The 22,521-nt window shown below is 31.6% G+C and overlaps 1 protein-coding gene across 3 annotated transcripts in view; it reads right to left on the bottom strand.

Moving 5' to 3' along the window:
- Positions 1 to 6,007: 6,007 nt before the first annotated feature.
- Positions 6,008 to 22,521, bottom strand: part of ovo (transcriptional regulator ovo) — a 215,934-nt gene continuing 199,420 nt past the window's right edge. For 2 of the 3 annotated variants that reach the window (XM_035360959.2, XM_035360957.2), the window contains exons 2-5: positions 18,288 to 18,925; positions 17,495 to 17,661; positions 13,643 to 13,800; positions 6,008 to 10,691 (exon numbers count right to left, since the gene is read on the bottom strand). In XM_035360959.2, the coding sequence (XP_035216850.1) occupies positions 10,396 to 10,691; positions 13,643 to 13,800; positions 17,495 to 17,661; positions 18,288 to 18,925 (1,259 nt within the window). In that variant the 3' untranslated portion in view covers positions 6,008 to 10,395. The remainder of the gene's footprint in view (positions 10,692 to 13,642; positions 13,801 to 17,494; positions 17,662 to 18,287; positions 18,926 to 22,521) is intronic. The other variant, XM_035360958.2, reaches the window with a different exon arrangement.

Raw genomic sequence — 22,521 nt, forward strand, 5'->3', positions numbered from 1 at the left:
AACTTTTAACCTCATGCGTCATTCTGACATTAGAACACTAGGCATATTTAGGACTTTTCCTACGTTTAATTATTTTTTTCTTTTGAATCCGAGAATTGATTTGGGCATCCTTTCGCGACTACATAAATCCGTCCTTGATTGTGATGAAAGAGAAAAGTTAATATAGAGAAACTTCCTTATATTCATATTGGCAACATATCTATAATTTCGTTTCTTAAAAAATTCTTTAATCCCATTTTACTTCTAATATTCCTCCCTTTCAGATTCTGAAGGTACTATGACATAGGCCGTTGTTAAAATAATTTCCTTCTTATCATAAATCTAGAATTATGCTTTCAAAACACATTGTAATAAGAGTCCAACGGTCCGGCATCCAGTGGTTCGGCACCCCTTTTACCCACAGTCCTGCTGTAAAATATTACCACTAGCATTTCATTGGGTAATATTCGGAAAGTTTCGGTAGTTGTTTCGCATGTAAGTCTTTCGGTTAAAACTACATGATTTTGTATCGTCTGCTTTTTTTAATTAGAATATTTCCAAAACTTAATACAAATGTTGATAAGGGAATAAAGTGGAAACACGGGATTTTAGCAATTCCCTGAAAGCATTAAATGACGGTGTCATAATGCAACCGGTGTTAATTTAAAAAAAAAAAAAAAAAAAAAAAAAAACGGTAGCGACGGGGGAAAAAAATTCAACCAAGATCTTTTGACATGAGGCTGTTGAAAAATTAAATATATTAGTAAAATTCTCCAGAAGTGGGGGTACTGGAAAGTAGCCTATTGGGAAAATAATAAATATTTATATCCGACGGAATAACTACATGTTAAAAAATAAAAATAACAGCAGAATGAATGAAGCATTCGAACTTTATTTTAGAAACACTGACACTGATGATTTATTTGACCACGATACTAATAATTATTTCAAATCAAAATCTAATTAAATATAATTAAGTTATAGATAAATTTTTTGACAAATAAGTTTTGGCATAATCCGGCGTCTGTAAAACCCCAAGCATACCAGAATACCAGAATTTCGCTGTAGTTCTTTTAAAAAGCATTAATACGGCAACAAATATGATGAATGAAACTTTTAAAGTATTTACTTTCCGTATTAATATTTCTTATGTTTTGCATTTTCACCAGCAGATGACAGCACTACGAGCACTAAGTAATTACTATTTTTATAATGCTGAATTCGCAATTAAATGGAATTCTTCTAAACATCTTTTTCAGATGTAATTAGTCAAAGAATGGCTGAGTTATAACTGGTAATTAACGTACAAAAACATAAAATTGACACTTTATTACTTTCTAATTGTGTTTGCTTGCATTCAATAAGTTTATGAAGATAAAAGTTTCATCAAACGGAAAATAGTAAACTTGTCTCAGGCGAACAAAGTTCGATGTAGGGAATCCCGCGTTTTATCGCTATTCCAAAAGAACACGATTTTCGATTTTTTTTTAGTCCAAAGGGGCTTTGTCCCTGAAGGACTATTGTTTTTGTTTTGCGATTTTGCATTGAATCACTATAAATGTCCGTTTCACTTTTCAAACTGTTGCCACCAAATGTTAGAGTCCTGCATTATATTTGAAGAAATTAAATAATGAAAAATCTGCATAAATATTTCTCGTATTGTGATAAATCCACGGTACATAGAGCCATCAAATTTTGAATGAATAATCCTCCTACGAATATGGGCATGTGGAAGACCAAATTTGATATTTGGAATTTGTTTTATTATCGATTTCATATTTTGTAAAACTTTAACGAACTTTTGATTAGCAAACTCAAGGATTTCAAAGCGAGCAATAGCAACAATCTACGGGGGGGGGGCAGGGGCTTTTTATCTCCAGCGCGCGGAACTGTGTATCGGAAATTTTAAAGATATGCTCATTTTAAAATTATTTTGCGACATTGCTATTGAACTGAATTTTATGGTTTAAGGGCAAAGAACATCATATTTAATAAATAAATGTAACACACAAAACGTTAAAAAACCGTTCCTATAAACGTATTTAAAATCTGAAACCTTTCAGATTTTATATATATTATATATATATATATATATATATATATATAGTTCAAAGGGGCTTTGTTTCTGAGGGACTCTTGCTTTCGTTTGGCGATTTTGCGTCGAATCACTCTGAATGTCCGTTTAACTTTTCAAACTGTTGTCACCAAATATCATCGCCCTGCATTATATTTGAAGAAATTAAAAAATGAAGAATTTGCATAAATGTATGTATCTTTCTCGCATTGTGCATTCTGATAAAACAACGGTATCTAGAGCCATGAAATTTTGAATGACGTAATTCTACTGCGAATATGGGCATTTGGAAACCCAAATGTGGAATTTGTTTTATTATCGATTTCATATTTTGTAAAACTTTAACGAATTTTCGATTAACAAACTCAAGGATTTCAAAGCGTGCAATGGCAACGTTGTACAGAAAAAACATTTTTATCTTCAGCGCGTGAGACTGTGTATCGGAAATTCTAAAGATATGCTCAATTTAAAATTATTTTGCGATATTGCTCTTGAATTGAATTTTATGGTTTAAGTGCAAAGAAAATGATTTTTAATAAATAAAGGTAGCACACAAAATGTTAAACAAACGATCCTTTGAACGTAATTGAAAATCTGAAACCTTTCGGATTTTCTTTTTGTTGTTATTTTTATTTATTTATTTATTTTGTTTGTTTGTGTGTGTTTCTAATTGAATGGTTCCACTGAATAACAGCTGAAGTACGATAAGTAGTTACTTGTTAGCGGCGTAGTGATGTGTAAGGTCGTAGTTACATCAACGGTGGAGTAATGTTAGGCGAAACTAACGGTAACATTGAAAGATGCTTTCCTCAACTGTAACCATCCAAGATGGTAGGACTAGAGACCAATTGAGCAAGTAGAAATTCTAGAACGCAAAATCGTAACATTTACAAGACTTGTACCTAAATTCCCTATCACATATGCTTCCGCTACGCGGGACTGTAAGTCGAAAGGAACATTTCTGAGAAACCGCATTCTCAGAAAACCTAAGTTAGCTAGGTTACCATTTTCACTCACTAAACAGACCTTGAGCGCCAAACTGTAATGGATTATCTCTCAGATTGGTGAAAGAGACTTTTGTTTTTAAATTCCATGCTGTATTGCCGTTACGGAAGCATTTCAGTATTTTTTTTGGACATTTTGAACTTGTTTATTATTATGGAAGATAAATAGAAAGGTGGTGGCTTGTTGATCACTTTCATCTGGACACTTGGCGATTCTGAATGCTCAAGAGAAGAAACGCGCAGAGAGAGTTTGGTCAAGAGAGTTAGCATTGGACGTAGGAATATTTTATTTATATTTTTCAAAACTTTTATAAGCCTGTATTTCAATTTACTACTTATTAAATGTTTTTAATAAATTTCAATAGTATGAACTTTGTTTCATGTATTCTAATTCAAAATGTTGGTATTATGGTATTAAGCATGTTTCATGATTATAATAAATTATAATTATATATTGCTTATATAATTAAAATCTATTTTTAATAATGTTATTATTAAGCAGAATTAAATCTGGAATTTCAGAGTTTGAGAAACACATAATTCTGTGCATATATATGTGTTTTTGATGTGAACTTATTTACTTATATATATATATATATATATATAATATAATATAAACAAAAAAAAACAAAACGTAGATTCTATCTCGACATCGGTCTGGTGCTGCCATCTATATGTATGTTTTTAAGTAAAAGGTCAATGTCTGAAAAAAGAAGTGCTATCGCTGAGAACAGTCAGAAGCTTAATCGAGTGACAGTCGGAATGAAACAGAAAAGTGTTAAAAACGTCAAACGGAGGAAAAAATGCATCTTTTATCTTCACTTTTTTTGGGAGGGAGGTTCTTAATGGTCCCCGAGCAACTGTCCGTGTTGCCGATACCTTGAGCCGGCACTGAATACTAGAAGAAACTGGAGTTCCAAGCTTTCTGCAGGGGCATTTGCCATGTCACTTGTGAGTGTATTTCATGCCAGTGGCACCCTATAACAGCAAATGTGTTTTTTCTTATTTTTTACGCCCCGCTAGGATAAACTCTAGAAGGAGTTTTCTTTGGAAACCAATGAAATGACTGTCATTACATGACTTCTGTCTACACTCCTGGCATTTTTCTTCAATGTTTCTCTGCAATAAGTTCTATTGCCTTACTTCTTGTGGCAATCCAGAATTTGAGTATACTGTTTTTACGCTTAAGACCAGAACAGGAATGTTAAAAATAAAGTTTCTGATGCTCTGGGTCTTCGTAGAGGCATTGTTTAGAAAGTTATTCACAGTTTTGTCGATATCTGCATCAACATCACTGAGAGCGATAGGTCGAGGTAGGGCTTTAATGTCACTAAATTTGTCCCAGTTGGTTCTAATAATTGAGTCTTCAGCAATGATAGAGAAGTTACAAAATGGGAAGAGCACAAGACTGTAGTCTGGCAATAATTCGTTTTGAATCTCAAGCTGTGTGCTTTGGGGGATACTATAAAAAATGATGAAATCAAGTGATTAATAAAGGCGATGATTAAAAACATACGATTAGCAGGGCCGGATAAAGGGCTATTGGGCTCAATCGGGCCCCGCGTTACCATCAAAATGAACACAAAAATATTTTCGAAATTTAAAGCAAATTGCTTTTGACGATAATGGATAAATTACGAATTATTCAAAAAAATTGAAAATATATTTATTTTAAGTTCGCATTGTTGGATGAGATTTATTAATGTGTTTATTATTATATAATACAGTGCTTCGCAACCGGTGTGCCATGAGTAGGATATAGGTGTGCCGCAGTCAAATACATGTATTTGACATTTTGCAATTTTTTATCATGTATTTAATACACAATGACATTTTTTTCCCTTAATAATGTCTATTTTAAATGTTTTTATATATTTCACTGTTGTGTGGTTGTGTGTGTGATTGTAAATGTGTCAGCATTTGAATTTTTTCGGCACTTCCTTGATAACTCGGAACTCTTTGGTGTGCCACGAAATTCCAGAAAGATTTTTTGTGCGTCGCAGGTGAGAAAAGGTTGCGGAGACCTGACTATGGCTTAAAATCCTCTACACAAATGTGAACGGGTTTATGTCCTACGTCACAATGCCTCATGACTAGAAAGCTCTTTTTTGAACGAAGTCGGTTCTTATACCAAGCTGATATAAGAACTGACCAATCACGGCGAAAATAACACGAGCTAACATTCGGTCGACGATTATGCGAAGTCAGCTGTTCATGGACTAGATTATGGTATGAATGAATAGTGGGTAGAAGATGGTTATTATGCCACTATATTAACTTACGTTATCGTGAAGGAGAAACGATTCTTCCTGAAGTAGTTCAGATTTTTTTTTCTTTATGTTCGCTTATAAACTTGTTTACTTCAAGCAGTAATGTATTTCCCTTTCTTTTCTTTGCTATACCTACCGAAAAGTTTATGTACTTCAAATTTCTTATCTAAAAGCGTATATACAAAGATTTAAATTCTCATTAACAAACTTTACATATATATTATATAAATGTATACACACGCCAATCTTTTAACACCAAAAGTGCAGCAATAAACAACAATAACAAATCATGTCTAAGATGTAAAAGTAAAATTTCAGGCTCTAAAACATCAAGAGCAAAAAATTAGCAGAGCTAAAATATTTTCGAGATATCCTATACTTTTACAGCTGCATAGCGAAGTGTTTCTACATAAAGGAACAAAGACAGCATTCTTCGTCTGCTTATACAAACTAGTTATGATGAAACTATAAAGAAAGACATATACTAAAATCAGTTTCGTTAACTACGTTAAATTCATTACTACTTAATAATGACTTGCTATATTTATACACCAGAAGAGGATAAATTACCACCAAGAGTTTCTGAATTTACGTTTTACACTAAAATTTTCATAATGAGTACTATAACAAAAAAAAATTACAATATCAGAACATTTGTTGCACAAAATAATGAGCACAGATACACTTTGAATAATTTTATTTCATTTATCTGCAGTTATATACAAATACAGCCAAATGACACCCATTCACATTTTTAATACATCACAAAAATGTGCAAGGAAAATTTTTATTGACAATCTACAGCCAAGCTGTGGAAATGTTTCACATGACAGAAAATGGATTTCATGAAATTTATGAAATGTACATAACACTTTTTCGATTTTTATTCAATGCTTTGCTATAACTCCAATGTTCTCTCTACGAAGGATATCACATCACTTTTCGTTTTAAAACAATGATTATTGTTATATATTTTTTTTAATTCAAGCCATAAAGTCAAAAAAAATTGTTTCCAAATCTGAACTGTTATAAGGTAAAATGTAAATGTTTAGTTTTAGAAATTAACTCCTCCCAGTTTAAGAACCAAAGATTATAATGTTTATAAAGTTAAACAATTTAACTATAACAATAATTAGTTACAAAAGGACATGGCAAAATTTAATTTCTTTTTCAAAACCCATCAATATATGCAAATTTACCATTCTTAATATTTTTTAAGCATTTAATCAATTACATCACATAAAAGTATACTCTGTACATTTTTACATACTTCTCTCATGGGAACAGCTTTGAAGATTAGGCCGGGGCCTCATAAATTTAAAAAAGTGAAGCGTACTTTCTGTGCATATACTGAAGGGACAAACCCTTGCATGCTTTCTCCATTTGTTCTACTGTATATTTATTTTTAGCATTCTCTCATATTAAGACAATTCTAGTATAATTTCAGTGAGATAACAACTGGTTACTTTACATATCTTTACAATGTTATGGAAAATTCCATCAATAAGTATTAGTATCATGAGGGAAGATGTGTCATAGAAACGAAATATCAAGCAGATGAGAAAAGTCTATAGAAGTATTAGTATTAGACTAATAATAAAATCACTTTATAAAGTGAGTTAAACAAATAAAATTCATCCACAAATCCTGAAATATTCTATACTAAACTAAACAGAGGAGGGGAGAGAAGATAGGTTTTCTAAATATGCTTTATAACATAAATTCAAAATTTCTTGAAATCATTTTAGAATAAAGATCAATGCAAATGATCAGTTGAAGGATATTGCACATTAAGAATAAACAACAATTGGGTAAACCCATTTTAATGCAACTGAATCAAGGCAGTTCAGTTTCAAAATCAAAAGTACTACATTGCAAGAATGAAAAAGTGTCCAGTGGATACCAGATATTACACACACGTCAGTTATAAAATTTACTGCCAGAAAATTAAAAAAAAAAAAAAAATCTATCATGTGTCAAAGATTAAACTAACCTCGTCTGAAGTTAGTTAACATATTTAAGTCCTTTCATCAAATAATTTCAGTTTACCTTAAAAATTAACAAAAAATGAAACTACTGTACAATATGCATAAAATGAAATTTGAAACAGTAATCCATTATGCAAGATTATATACTTACAAAATCCTTTATATAATACAAAATCACATTCTAAACAACATTTAGAAGTTTATTATAACTGAATGAAACATTTCTCCCCCCATCTGGAAAATACATTTGTATACAAATATTTTGATTAAAGCTCCAGAGTAACAATTACATTAATATAAACTTTTGATTTAAAATTTAATTAATAAGTTACAGCTTTCATAACTTTTGATTAAAAAAGTACATAAAATTTTACACAAGAAAAATATTTAATTTTAATATTTATAACTAACTACATGTTACTCAATAACAGATTTCTTTTAAATTTTGATTTTTGCCAGGTAACATATATCATTACATATTTTGATTATCAGTAATCAGTAATAAACAGTGGATAAAATATATTTTTCTTTGAAGCTTGTATAGTGTACATAAATTTATTATATCAAAAATAACTCATATCATAAAAATAAAACATTTATATAAAAATAACTTTTTCTTCAGAATTTTCTAAAATTCAATTCTTACAAGAAACTAGAATTAAATCAAATTAAATTACTACATTTAAATAACTTCATTTTGTCATTTGGCAGATAGAAATCTAATTTATATCAAAAGAAAGGCACTCTTTATCAAGTTCATCACAAGTTACAACAAATTTACAAGTAAATAACTTCTCACTGAATCTAAATTATGCACTTGGTTTTTATTCTACTTGCCATATTTTTTTTTAATTTGTACTCATATATAATTTATAGGAAATCAAAAATAGACTTTATTCAACACAAAAAAGAAATTCATTTACAATAATATATATCATATTCATTGTCTAAACATAGACAGACATTACTGAAAATAATCACAGTAATCTTATAAATATTGAAAATCCATAATATAAGTGCACTTTGAGTATTACAAATCTTTTTGTATAAATAAAATTTTCTATATATTTTCAGTGAACCACTATCCGGAAGATTTAAAATAGTATAAACTTTTTACTGGGCAGTGTTGTAGCTGTACAACTATCCAGAATAGGTTAACACAGTTTGATTTTGTGAAGTTTACAGTGTTACATACCTATTCATATAAATCCAGTTTTAATCCCCACAAATAAATACAAATCCCCAAAAGCTTATGGTAATCTGTTCTAAAACTATACAGAATACACATTTTATGAGCAATCCTTAACCACATAGCTCCCACAGAAAGGCAGTCTGCCACACCTTTTGATTCTTTACAGCTGATTAGTTAAAAAGCTCCAAAATCAGACACTAACAGCAAACAAATTATACTGTATAACAGTAAACATTTTAATTCAAGCAAAGTTGAATTTATACTCTTTCATAATCTTGTTCTGAATAAATGGAAACAATATATTTTTCATTTAGTTTTTACTTCTTTCTCAAGCACAACTGAAATTCACAGAATTGAAAATAATAATAGTATTTTTAATCTATAATAGGCCATCTGAAAATATTCATGAAAGCTTTGTACAGTAAACTCTTAAGTCTTATGTCATTTGAATACGAAGTTTGTTTTAGAAACTTATTTTTCTAATAAATATTCAAAGAAAGCTCAATTTCATTTTGACAAAAACCTTTGCAGTTTTGAATATAACTATCAACAACACAACCTTAAGAAATTATGTTAAATAAATATTCAAAAGACCAGCAATGTCACACTTGCAAAACATAATGAGATATTGCAACATAATCAAATTCTCTCAGCTAATACAGAAACATTCATGAATTACAAATACGAAAGACATTAGCTTCAATTCATTTAAATAACATAATACAGACAGACAAGTGAAAGCACGTTAGTTTGTACTTATCGCAACATTTGTACAAAATATTTACAGTGAACATAAAAAACGCAACAAAACTACCTACCACTTGAGCATTTTAAAAAAGGAACATATTTAGTGCCAGATGTAAATGCTGCTAAAATGCATTCAACAGCAATGATTTGTGCCTTTTTTACATGGAAGATGCAAGTATGCAACCAAATTATTCAGAATGCTTAGAAAAAATGTTGGTGATAATTTTTACTTGATTCTTTTGAAAGCAAAAGCAATGGTAATGTATCACATAAAAATAATACATAAATATGCATATTCAATAACCATCATACTATATCAAGAGTAAGCACATAATTACTGAAAAAGCATCACATAAAAATACAGCAATTAAAATGCTACAGTGGAGTTTCAGAAGATTTTGATTATAAAGGCTCAGTAGCTTCAGTGTACAGATCTACAGTACGACTAGACTGTCCAAACAAAAGTAATTTTAACAGAATGCTTGATTATAAAAGCACAATAAAATCTTAAAAATTTTTTTACATTTAAAAATATATTTATTAAAATATTTATTAAACAAAATGCAAAATAAATATTATCAATTTTTAAATTAACTACATTTGTTTAAAGCTTTTTAAACAGAAATTTTTAAAATGCTCTTTTGATAAATAATCACTAGCAATTCATTTTTGATTAAATAAAGTATAGACAATCCTACAAAACAGAACCATTTTCACCTACTTTAGATCTATTCTAAAACTTTTTTTAACTGTTCTGATAAATAATTTCAGGCTTCATTAAAGAGCATGCAATATATTATTAAATATTTGTTAGATTATTATAATCTTAGTAATATCAACTAATGATGGAGGTTTAGTCTTCCTCATATTCATAGCTCAAATTTTATATACAAAAAAATTACACAACTCAAAAATATGAAATAACACCTCACTGCATTAATAAATATATTAAAATAAAATATACCTAAAGAAACTGCCACTAGGAGAAATACACTAAGCTATGAAACAATTTCCATCATTAAAAACATAGTATTCTTAAATTCTTATATAGGCATGGAAAACTGAAGCATTACAACTAGCATAAAATAATGTCTGTCCTGAATGAAATCTACATGGTTTCACAACACAACTCTGCCAAATTTTATGAATGTACTCTCAATAAACCCAGTGGGAATGATCCATCAGAAAATTTAAAATGACGTTTGTCATAAAATTTAAGCAAAGCTGGACTGTATGGATGGTTCTGTTTTAAATGAACATAATGTACTTCAGGCTCGGTTGTAGTATGTCCACATTCTTCACAAACATATACTTTGGCTCTTCGTTCTTTATAAGCATATTGATGCTGAATACCATGAACTTTTAATGTGTGGGACTCTAAAGAACATCTCTGCGTAAATGACTTTTCACACATATTACACTTGTATGGGCGTACTCCTACAAAAGAGAAAGAATTATAAATAACAATCACACTAATAACTTGAAATAAATCATATTAAAATAAAAATCAAGGCAGATAAATTATGCTTAAATGAATCATCATAATCTGAAAAAAGTTTTTTTCACATGAAACATTTTTCATGATTTCCAAGAATTCAGAAAGAGTTCTAAATAATAATCATCTAAAACGATGAAAATAATAAAATTTTGACAATATAGAAAAATAGAACACATGAACAAAACAAAATCTTATATTCTTTTGCTGCAAAGAATTCTGTATCTACTTTTTCAACCTATCACGAAAACTGCACAAATTTTGGATGTATTGACAATATACAGTCAAAAGTCGTTAATTCGGACACCCATAATATGGAATGATCTATAATCTGGACCTCAAAGCTACAAACTTTCTGCGCATGCGTCAACTACGGCTGTGAATATGCGTGTGCGCATGCGCATAATACGTTTACGCATACACGTTTAATGCATAACGGACGGTATAAGCTAAGTTAAAATTATCTAATTCAGTTAATGTTGCAGATTGCGTTGTTCCTTAATCTTCTAATTGGATCCGGCTTATTATTGTTTGCAGACTGTTAGAGCAATTTTATAAAAGTAGGCTTGAACTTTCGATTATGTCAAATAGAATTTCCGATATATATTTATTAATATGTAAAGGATCTACAAAGCGAAAGTATGTTTCAAAGTCCATTAAACAAAAAGTGGAATTGCTTCAAAAAATGGATAAAGGCATATTCTTTGTTTCTCTAACCATTCCGAATCTGTTTATCAATTTCACGCTGCTCTGCGGCGGGGGGGGGGGGGGGACGCCGCGGCGCGCAATCATTTGGAAGTTGATCTGTCAGCGCTATCCTTATCTTCAGGGCAGATGTTTTTATTTTATTTGGCTTATAATTCCTTACTAAATGTAGTAGTTCATCTCGATTTACTCCGTCTTTGATATGATTTAAATCAAATTCCTCGTCATTATAATTCGCTTCCGATAGTGAAGAAAGTGACACAGAGGTTATTGAAAACGAAAAAATTTCGATTGACAAATTAGTCGGTATTCTCGACACAGCAATTATAGGACTTGAACAGCGGAACTTTTTAACTAAAAAAGAAATTATGTCTGTTTATAGAATTAAAGAGAAAGTATTATCACATAAAACGAAGCAACTTAAACAACTTACATTGAAAGAAATGTTTAATAAAGTAAACAAATAAATATTAAGGTTTTTTTTTGTAAATTTTGATATCCTTTAGATCATAATTGTTCTTTATTTCATAAATTACGATTTCATATTTTTAATTTTATAATTTCTGCATGCCATCTTACCAGATTTAAACTGATGATCTATAATCCGGAAAAATCGATAATCCAGAATAGCCGAAGTCCCGACGAGTCCGGATTAACGACTTTTGACTGTATTAAACATGATATAAACAAAATCTGGTATTTTTCTTATTTATTAAGAAACAGTTAAATTTTAAATTAAAAACTGCACATATTTAAGGAAAAAATAAAAGAATTCTTTGAAAATGTTATTTGCATGAAAGTACTTCGGCATAGTCCTTTCTTCAAGTTGGTTTCTTTTCTTAATACTATGTTTATTTTATCAATACTTAGTTCCAACAAATTCAGCAATTCTCCATAAGGACTTAATTGATTTTCATTTATGGGTTAGGAAAGGAGTGTTGATGATTTTAATTTAAATTATCTATATTGTGATTTTATCATTCCAATGTTTAAAATGATACACTAATTAAAATCAAAATTTTGTAGTCTTAAGATAGATTGTTTTATATTGTTTATTAGCTAGAGCAAAGGCAAAACCTACAGAATTTTTATAAAAAAAATTATGGTAATCCAGATTTCTCAAGTTTATATCTCAATAATTATCCTTCAATGGTTGGTTCTCTGCTTAATGTAAAAGTATACTGTTTGATACAAAAATTTTACAAGCAGTTAGAAAAGCAATGCTTGGTTGTAGAGCAGTTAAGTCCATAGGTATATTGAAAGAAAGCATACACGTAAAAGTATCATATTCACAAGCTAAAATAATCACTACCAATCTAGCTTCTAGTCAAAACAATATCATCTTGTTTTAAAAGAATTATTTTTTTAATAAGTTTGTTCTGATGCACAGTCAATCAAGAAATAGGTTGGGATATGAAAAAGCTTCAAAGCTTATATTTTTATTCAAGTTACTAAATGTCTACATAAATCATTCAAATTAGCTATGTAAATTAAAGAAATAAAATTAATATCAACTATGGACCTTCAGCTGCTTTTTCCTATCTTTACTTCTTAATCATTTTCAATTTTGATAATCGGAAAAGGGTGGAATTCTATTGAATGTGATACTAATTAGGTTCAATACATAAGTTTTCATAACAGATTAATATAAACAGAAACTACACCACTGAGTCGTGTTGACTACAACTGTAAATTTTTACAAAGAAACTTTTTAAAAAACAGAATGTAAATAATTTTTTCCTCAGATGTTTTTGAAAAAAAAAAAATTTCACACTTTTTTCATACGAATAAACCTATCCAATCCATCTTAAGGAAGTCTTTTGTAAAGCCTTTCATCTTTCAAGCTGATAGTTTTCCCATACATTGCTATAATAAATCATCAGTTATTTCCTCAAATTAAAAGAGCAAGAAAAGATTATTTTTAGATTATTATTTACTGACAAGTGAAGTATTAATACACAAGAAATCCAATTTTGGAAAGAATGAATTAGCTTCCGCATTTAGCAAAAGTTTTATTCCTCATGTCAGATCTCTCTGAAAGCAATGCACATGTTTTAGTGGCTTATCAAATTAGCAAAGCATTCCTGAAAATTTGTACAGCAAAACACTTACCTTGAACATTTAACAGGCAATGGGTATTATTTATTAGCAACTTTATATTACAATCAAAAAATTATGAAGAACTTACCTGTGTGTGTCCTGGTGTGTCTCTTTAAGTCAAATGTATCATTAAATCCCTTGCCACAAAACGTACAAAGGTACCGCTTCATATCACTATGGCATTTCATATGCCTGTTCAATAATCTTTGCAATCCAAATGTTTTCCCACAAACTCTGCAGCTTAGCCTAAAAAGAGGAGTACGACAAATTTAAAATTGTTTCCTTTTGCTACAGTTTAATTTACTATCAGGTACATAAAAACGTAATGTGGCAAGTTAGTGGCTTTCCAGAATCACGAATTCTTTTATAGAGTTTATTTCAATCTTACTTACCTTCTGTATAATTAAAGTGGTTTCAAAAGTTATGTAGCAGCCTTTCTTAATAAAAATATGTCAATCAAAAGGCAAAGGTTTAGCATAGGGTACCCCCATAAGCCTGTAAATATTTTTAAAATACATACAAATTGAAGGAATAGGTTAAACAGACTGTGGTTTATGATGCAGATCTTTTTTTTTTTTTTTTTTTTTTTTTTTTTAGGTTAAATAAAAAAAATATAGTTAAAATTTTCATTGATAAAGGGTGCTGCACAGATGAAGTAACAAGAAATATGCAAATCAGAGTCCTATAAATTGCAGTTTTTTATTATTAGTAGCTCATAGCTGATTTTCCTCCAACTTGGTCATACATTAAGTTTTAATTGTGATGGACACAGTGTTATTGGTGAAGCTGTTTTACCTCAGCAAAGAACCACTGTCTGAAGTTTTACAAAGGTTTCAGTCACAGGAATGGAAGAAATGGGTGGAAGAAAGGTTCAGGTCTAATCACTCTTGCCGAACTTCCCTGGTATGATATTTCGAGGAAATAGGAAACAGATTTGTATCACTGCTCTTGTAGTGGTGTGCCAAATTTATCAGAGGTGTGTACTTCCAAATGTGGCTTTGCAAATGGAACTCTAAAGAAACAATAACCAGTGCAGTAACTAGTGCATGAGATATTGGTATGCAAACTGAATTTTGTCGAAAATTGATGATGATCCACAATGGCTTCTCATTAACTTGTGGACAAATGAGGTTCATTCTTCACTGCATGGAACAGTCAAGACCCATAACAGTAGAATCTGGGAAAAGTAGAACTTATGTGCCTATACTCAGAGCCCTTACATACACACAGCACTTAACTGCAAAAATGAGTGGCCCCCTTGCTCCCCCAGACTTAACACCACTTGATTTTTGGCTTTCAGGTTATGTCAAATCCAGAAAAAAACTGCAATTGCCCATGCTCTTTAGTGCGGTTAAAGGATGCCATTTGCCAAGCTATCTCCTGCATCCATTCAGATATGTTGCATGCTGCAGTTAACAGTGTTGTTGACTCGCTTGCAAACTGCAATTTGTTACGATCATGAACACACAGAATAAGAATGATATGTTTGTATGCCTGCATGGAAATAATTATAGTTTTCTTTGGAAATGTGTGATTTGCTCCCATCTATTGACAAAAATTTTAACTATTTTCTTTTTCTTTATTAAAAAAAAAAAAAAAAAAAAAAAAAAAAAAATCCTCCTTTACGAGAATAATTTGTTCACAAACTGTGTTCAGTTCTACCAATTCCTTCAAACTATATGAATTTTTAAAATATTTACGAGCTTATGGGACACCCAGTATATTTACTTTCTTAAAAATATAATTTAATTCTTGGTTATTAATTAATTCTCGAGCATTAAACATTTAAAATATTTTTTTCTATATACATATTTAAATTACACTTCAAAGTTTAAAAAGGAAAGCCAAGCAAATAAACATTTCAGCTGACTACCAAGATACTTTTCTGGACTCTTTTTAAAGAATTATTGATCATCTGCTTAGTGACTCAAAGTTGAAAGCTGTTTTGAAATTTCTATGAATAATCAGACTACTGAAATATTAAGTATTTATTTATTAAATAGCTCTCACAAATGGAATGAAAACTAATTTGGCAAATTTTCACATCTTGTTCAAAGATTTAAAAAAAGAAATTAAAAAGATGCATTGCTAATTAAAAAATTAGCATAATTAGATTACCTGTGCAAAGATTTTTAATAATGCCAGTCAAAGAAGAAATAAAAATATGAGGTCTCACCTAAATTTATAGCAATGTCCTGGTATTTTACAAACCAAATATAAAAGAAGAATTATAGTCTTCATTAAGCAAACAAGTTTTAAAATTACTATATATGTCTAATTTATATTTTAAATCTAAATGTATTTGTTTGGTATTTACAGCGGATTTAAAAACAGCAATGAATTTTATAATGACTTTCTCAGTTAAATACAATATACATTACATTTTTCTAACTGTGATATAACAGGATAGATTATGCAAGTTGCAGCACCTGTTTGGGATTGCCAAAGTTTATATACTATTTCTAGCTAAAATAAAACTTTTGATGTTTATAATTCCTAATAGTAACTAATACTAGTTAGTATAAAATTAATGCCCTTTTCAAACTATGTATTTATAATTCCTAATCCCCTGTTTCACTTACATATTGTCTTGAATCCCCGAAATAGCATGAGAAGTCATGCTTATAAAAAGGAATGATTTACTAATCAAATGTTGTTGTTATGTTGTGAAATATCTCACTTGTCTGACAGAGAACATCAGAACAAGCCCACTAAATTCAATATAGCAAGGAAAGTAAGGTTGTGTCTATTGTTGGCAAGAGCCTTGAGGGCCATACAGGTGACTTTGCTAAGTCGTCCCCCCCAATTCTGATGGACAGCACCCCGGGAGGGGTCCAAGGTCTCCAACCTCTCGAGAGGACGTTTGGCTCACTGCATATTTAGAGTGCTCCTTGCCGAAAAGACACTTTAAATTTAGAAACATCCATGCCTTCTCTGCAATTCGAAAATGGGCCCTTCAGCACAGCAGTCGGTATCGCTAACTGCTATCCCAGTAGGGTAGTAAAAAGGCAAGAAAACATATAACCACCAAAAAATACACCAAGTTTATTTCCTTCTTTGGTAGGAAAGTGGTACAATTCGGTTTCATATAGCATATTATAATATTAAAGTGCAATAATTACTAGTTGCAAAATAAATAATTATTCATCTTTATGAAATTTTCCTCACTTTAATGACGTCCTTTTTTATTACGTAAAGTGATTGCCTAATTATTTAAACAATGGGATTACGTGAATTTTTAACATTAATTTTCACAACTTGTAAGTGAACAAAGGGAAGTACTCATACTGACATGAGAATTATAATCTATTATAATCTTTAACACCTCTGCTTTCGACAAAATGTAAAAATCGTTCATATGTTGCACTAAAGATATCCTATTTTGGCGCAAATATGCAACTTTAACCTATTAAATGATGAAATTAATGTTCAATAACACAACGATAATGAAAATCAATAGATGATGACAGAATGCCATGGTTTAACAGCATAATTACGTATTTGGATAATTGTTAATAAAATCATATCCACAGGCGGTTTATCTTAAACCACAAGGTTTACTATTCTTTAATTATTGGGGCCTAACGCGATAGCCACTTGCGCAATCTAATAAATCTGTTTTGATAGTATCTTTACCTTTATAAGCAAACTAAATCTTATAATCTATTGCCCGAGCAAAAATGTTTATTAAGTCTTACACATATGGAGATTTATGCTGTCGCGTAACTCGCAATAGCGAGGGGCACCGCATTTCAACCCTCTAAAAAATCAATTTCTGGATTAATAGTAGTAGAAAGCATGAAAAAACTTTAAGTGAGGTATACACCTCATTTCATAAATCAGCCAATGGTCATACATCTGTTACAATCATATATTTTATAATAAAAATAATTTTAAATTTCTTCTTTAAAAAAAATTTTGGGTAATAGTCGATATTTACCTTCCCGCTTCTATTTCTCCGGCAGGTAGAATTTCCTCGCAAGGCGATGGAAGTGGCGCCATCTCTTGGGCAGATGAGGAATGTCTGTGACTCCTCTGCAAAAGGGGATTTTTTATACCATGACCTCCATTAACAAACTCTAAAGGAACATCGGTAGGAAGTCCAAGCTGTTAAAATAATTTGTTCAATTTTAATTATATGCCGAGTATTTTTGTATTGTGAAAATGTATTAATTTTTATGAAATAAAAATTTAAAATTAATAAAATCGTTTTTAAGAATATGACAGAAACTTAGCTTTTGCACATTTTTGTTATTGGAAATATTTAGCTGTCAGATGTTGTGTCCGTACATTAAAATTATAAGAAAACTTCTGTGGATATAACAGTAAACAACTGTCCTTACTGAAACCAACTTACTATTTATCTTATATACATATTTATTATTTAATCGAATTTCAAGCACTGTATGCAGCTGTCAGTTAATATATGCTTTAAGATGCAACAGTCTAAGTAAAGGTAGATTTTAAACTAAAGGCTTTGAAATTTCATAGCGCCATATTCCACTGTAATCTTAACTTTCAATAAAACGTGATAATTAAGACTTTAATGTAAAATAGACTTGCTTTATAACATACGGATAATTATTAGCTGCTTTATTTTATTTGATACGGACTGTTTTTGCAATGTATGTAATTATTTCCACGACACTAACAAAGTGGAACAAGTTATTTTTTCAATTTTGTCAGCAAAGACTGTAATATTACTTTAAAAAATACTCTTAGCATACACATACCCTTTGCTGCAGCAGGGCTAGACGAACAGGCAATGAAGGAATCATAGCCATTTTCTCTCCTCTCTCTCTCTCATCCACTAAACTGTCTGGCGATCTGGATGAGTTACTGTCACTATCACCTGGAGACATCGGACGCATTTCGAAATGGTAAGGGTCTAGATGAGAGTCCTCCTGTGAATCGGGAATTTGAACATTGGATTGCGAATGATATTGCTGCACTTTGATGTGATCTCGTTCATGGTTTAAATGCACAGAATTTTGGGGAAATGGTATTTCGTCAGATTCACTTTCCTGGGAAATCTGACGTCTAACTCTTGGAACATGGTAGTCTAATGGGCGATCTTGGGTGGCTATACTTTGAATTACAGGCACGGCCATGTATGCTGGTCTCACTGGAGGCGGAGTTGAACTGGATGATGATGGTTCTTCCATGGAAGTTTCATCCTTAGGAAGAATTGGCAAAGGATCTGAATGTGCAGAAGTTGTTAAATGTGGACGGCCTCTTTCCGAATTTACATTAGGAGATGGAGGGTTGCTGGGTGATACTGGAGGAGTGGTTCCAGCTTCGCCTCTGCCACCTTCTGCTCGTATTCTTTGCTTTTGCCATGTTTCTGTCCATCTCGCTCTCGGGGGAAGGTCTAAAACAGAAATTACAGAAATATCAACCTAAATTAAAGAGTCATTACTAATCACGAGAAACTAGTTTGCACACACGTAGAGTCACATCACTTCTTTCTCTTTGTGATGGATTAGTATGAAAGACTTCGTTTTTTAGATTAACAAAGAGAAGTGATCATAATAATGAAAATGAAGTATTGAATTAAAATAGAGGTTATAGAAAAGTGTTTCGAATTTTCGCAAAATCCAAATATATTATCTCTTTTAAACTCGCTAAGCAACACAAAATAAAGAATAATTCATCATAAAGAAATTAAAAGTGAAAATGGCGGTTAAATGACTTTAAGAGACGCATAATCTTTCCTAATCCTTACTATAATGCATTAAACTGTAGCGTTTAGATTGTACGATAGCGCTAAAAAACGCATAATAATAAATATCCATAATGAAACGGATCGTATTTCGTAATTGCATTACAGTGTACGATGGAAGAATCTCTTGAATGAAAGCAGTGTATTTCAACACGAGGTCAAAATGTTATTGGAGGATACACTAGCACCTGCCGTTAGTATAGCTATTAGTTATTCACCTGCTTTCTCCCTAGCACTCGCCTCGCGGAAGGGGCGGCATAAGAGATTACTGGGAGGGGAGGATTCTAGCTTTCCATCTCATTCATTGCTTGATTTCGCGAGTACCACAAATCAGTGATAAAAAAATATCTTTATTTACCCAGTACTACAATTCTTTTAAGATACGATACGAAATGACGTTTCACAGTCACATGACTCCCTGCAAATACTTTTCTATTCTGCGCTAAAAATTTTGATTTGGAAATTATGAGGTGCAAATCTAAAACATGATAATGTACTCCGAAAGCTAGCTTTACAACCTTATCGATACTGTATTTTATATATCCGCGATGACGCCGTTATTGATAAAAATTTGTTTTGAATTATAGGATCAGAGATAAAATAATATAAGTTTTTCTGTTTCTAGTGCTTAATCAAAACAAAAGAAAGAAATTCTACGTTTGCATACATGAACAAATGTCGCTACGGAACTTTTCTGAATTTTATAGAATTATTTCCAAGGGAAAAACCTTCAGATATTTACAGAATTCGAGAAAAGTATCTGGTTATTACAATGGAAAAGTTATTAACGTTATTGAACATATAATTTAAAGCGTGGCAGAAAGTACAATAATATAATTTAAAGCGTGGCAGAAAGTACCGTAATAAGAATACATTTTACGCATTTAAATTACTATGGTAATGCATATAAACTGTAGTCCATCTGTGGCTGAGAGGATACGATCGTTGAACACTGGTGGTTCGAAAACAGTTAGCTGTATAGGTGTTTTTTTCGTGGGTAACGCTAAATTAGGCACAGCCCTTGTCTGTTTTGCCTTAATTATCAAAGTATATGAAACCCGAAACATATCCGCACCGCTTAGAGGGCAGGGGTCGAAAAATTTAAGCCAAGGTCCGCGTTTTTTTTTTTTTGGGGGGGGGGGCTCTTCAACGGACCTGATGAGATAAATGCAATCAGTTTATGTTAATATAATGCCTTTATATTTGTAATCAGAATACTAAGTAAAGCAAATATTCTTTTAAAAATATTGTAATAAATATCAATAGTATGCTCTTTTTTAATTAACATTGCGGTTCTATATCTCTTAAGCTCACCAAATAGATATACTCATTCTTTAGCAATGTTCAGTTTTACAGAAGAGCACTTTGCTTTTACACTTTTCATTATTATCCGCTCTATAAGACAGCTGAACACTGGTAGTGTGACTCGGGTTCAAATCCCAGCGAACGGACTGGTTGTATGGGTGATTTCGTGGTTTTTTCCATGTGTAACGTGAATACGAGTCAGTTTTACCACAGGAAGTCGGACTTTTCTTTCTTCAGGCAGATAGCCCTAATATGCTCCGCCTTAATTAATAACCTAATCTTTTAGTATTATACGGACCAGTTCAGGAAGAACAGCCCACCAGCGGCCGAGCGGTAAAGTCGCTGAACACTGGTAGTTCGGTCCGAGATTCGAATCCCGCGAACGGGCTGGCTGCATTAGCGTTTTCGTGGTTTTCCCCAAGAACAAAGAACAGCGAATTCTTAACATGTCGTCTCTGGCACTTTATGATAATTACAGGAATAATTTTTATTCCCTTCTCTTACTTTTTTCCCTAGTTCTCTTGAAAGCAAATATTATTTTGTCAAAATTGCATGTAATCTCCCCTTCTGTAACACAATTAATGCAATTATTAAATTATTTACAATAATTACATCCTTTGTCTAAAGCATGATAATTCGCTTAAACAATAATTTTATAAATCTAAAAAGTATATAACTGCTCAATTCTTCAAAAAGTAAGTTATGTAATAATTTCAAATTTTCCCCACTGAAAACAACAATATGACCTTCACCCCTAGTGAAAGAGAACGCACGCGTTAAAATCAAAACTAGGAGAGGGGGGAGAAACACCAATTTTAATAAACCTTCCGCAAGGTGTAATGCTTTGATTCCACCTGCTATATCTGTAATTGCATCATTGAAAGAAAAACAAAATAATAATTTGCTTTCATCGAGATGTCCTAGTAACTTAGTAATTTTATGAGAGGGGAAAAAAATATAAATAAATGCTCATCTCCACCCTTCGTCGATGCACGAAAAAAGAAAATGAGCATGAAATCAACGTATTTATGCAGAAGCATGTAAGATGCGTGCCATGTAAAACACGCGCTCTTCGCCGCGAAAGGCCCTTTTGCACCTGCGTAGTTGTTTGGGACTGCGACAACACGTTGAGTGAAAAAAGAAAATATGACTTGTTTAAAAAGTCGCCCACACCTGGATTGAGCTTTGTCCTTGGCCGTGAATGGTTGCTATAATCACGGCTGCCTGACACACTCAATGATGTTCAAGCTTTTTATTTCGTTTTGCCGGTTTTTTAACATCGTTATTCATGTTTCTTTTACGAAGGTGACCTCCAAAAGCTAATCTTTCGTTCGTAATTAATCAGACACCCCATCAGGTGGCTACTGTCATCTTAAATTATCTAAATACCACATGCCTAAATTTTACACTTTTAACATTTTAATGACTTTTAGTGCTTAGCGACGACTGGGGAACAGGCTGACTGCCCAGGATTTTTCCGGATTATAATCACATCTTACCGTGAATGCAATCCAGTTCTTAAAAAATCTCCTTGACCAGACACCCCTTTTGCTTTATCAATTAACTTAATCTTAAAGTCGGCACTAGCTCTACCTAGGTAGCATGGCTTGGAAAACGCGAGTTTTTTTGGGGGGAGGGGGAAGATAAACGTATTATAAGTTTTCTCCCCCCATTCAATAATAATATGTATATTTTCGGAGGAGTTAACCTCGCTGGGTCTAGTTTAAAGAATAAATTCTGGTGAAAGAAAACGCATTCAAATGCTGGCGGCAAGCATGGAAATTAAAGGATTATAATTTATAGGCCTTTCCTGCTATTACAATGAAATTTTATCAATTTCTTGGAGTTAAACACAAAAATTACTCCTTTATTTATAAATGACAGACAACCAGACATGCGCATTAACACAATGAAGCTCATAAAAATTGTCGAAGTACCGT

This window comes from Stegodyphus dumicola, chromosome X1 (genome assembly GCF_044657685.1).
Source record: "Stegodyphus dumicola isolate Sdum_Otavi_A_Nest chromosome X1, ASM4465768v1".
NCBI lineage: Eukaryota > Metazoa > Arthropoda > Arachnida > Araneae > Eresidae > Stegodyphus > Stegodyphus dumicola.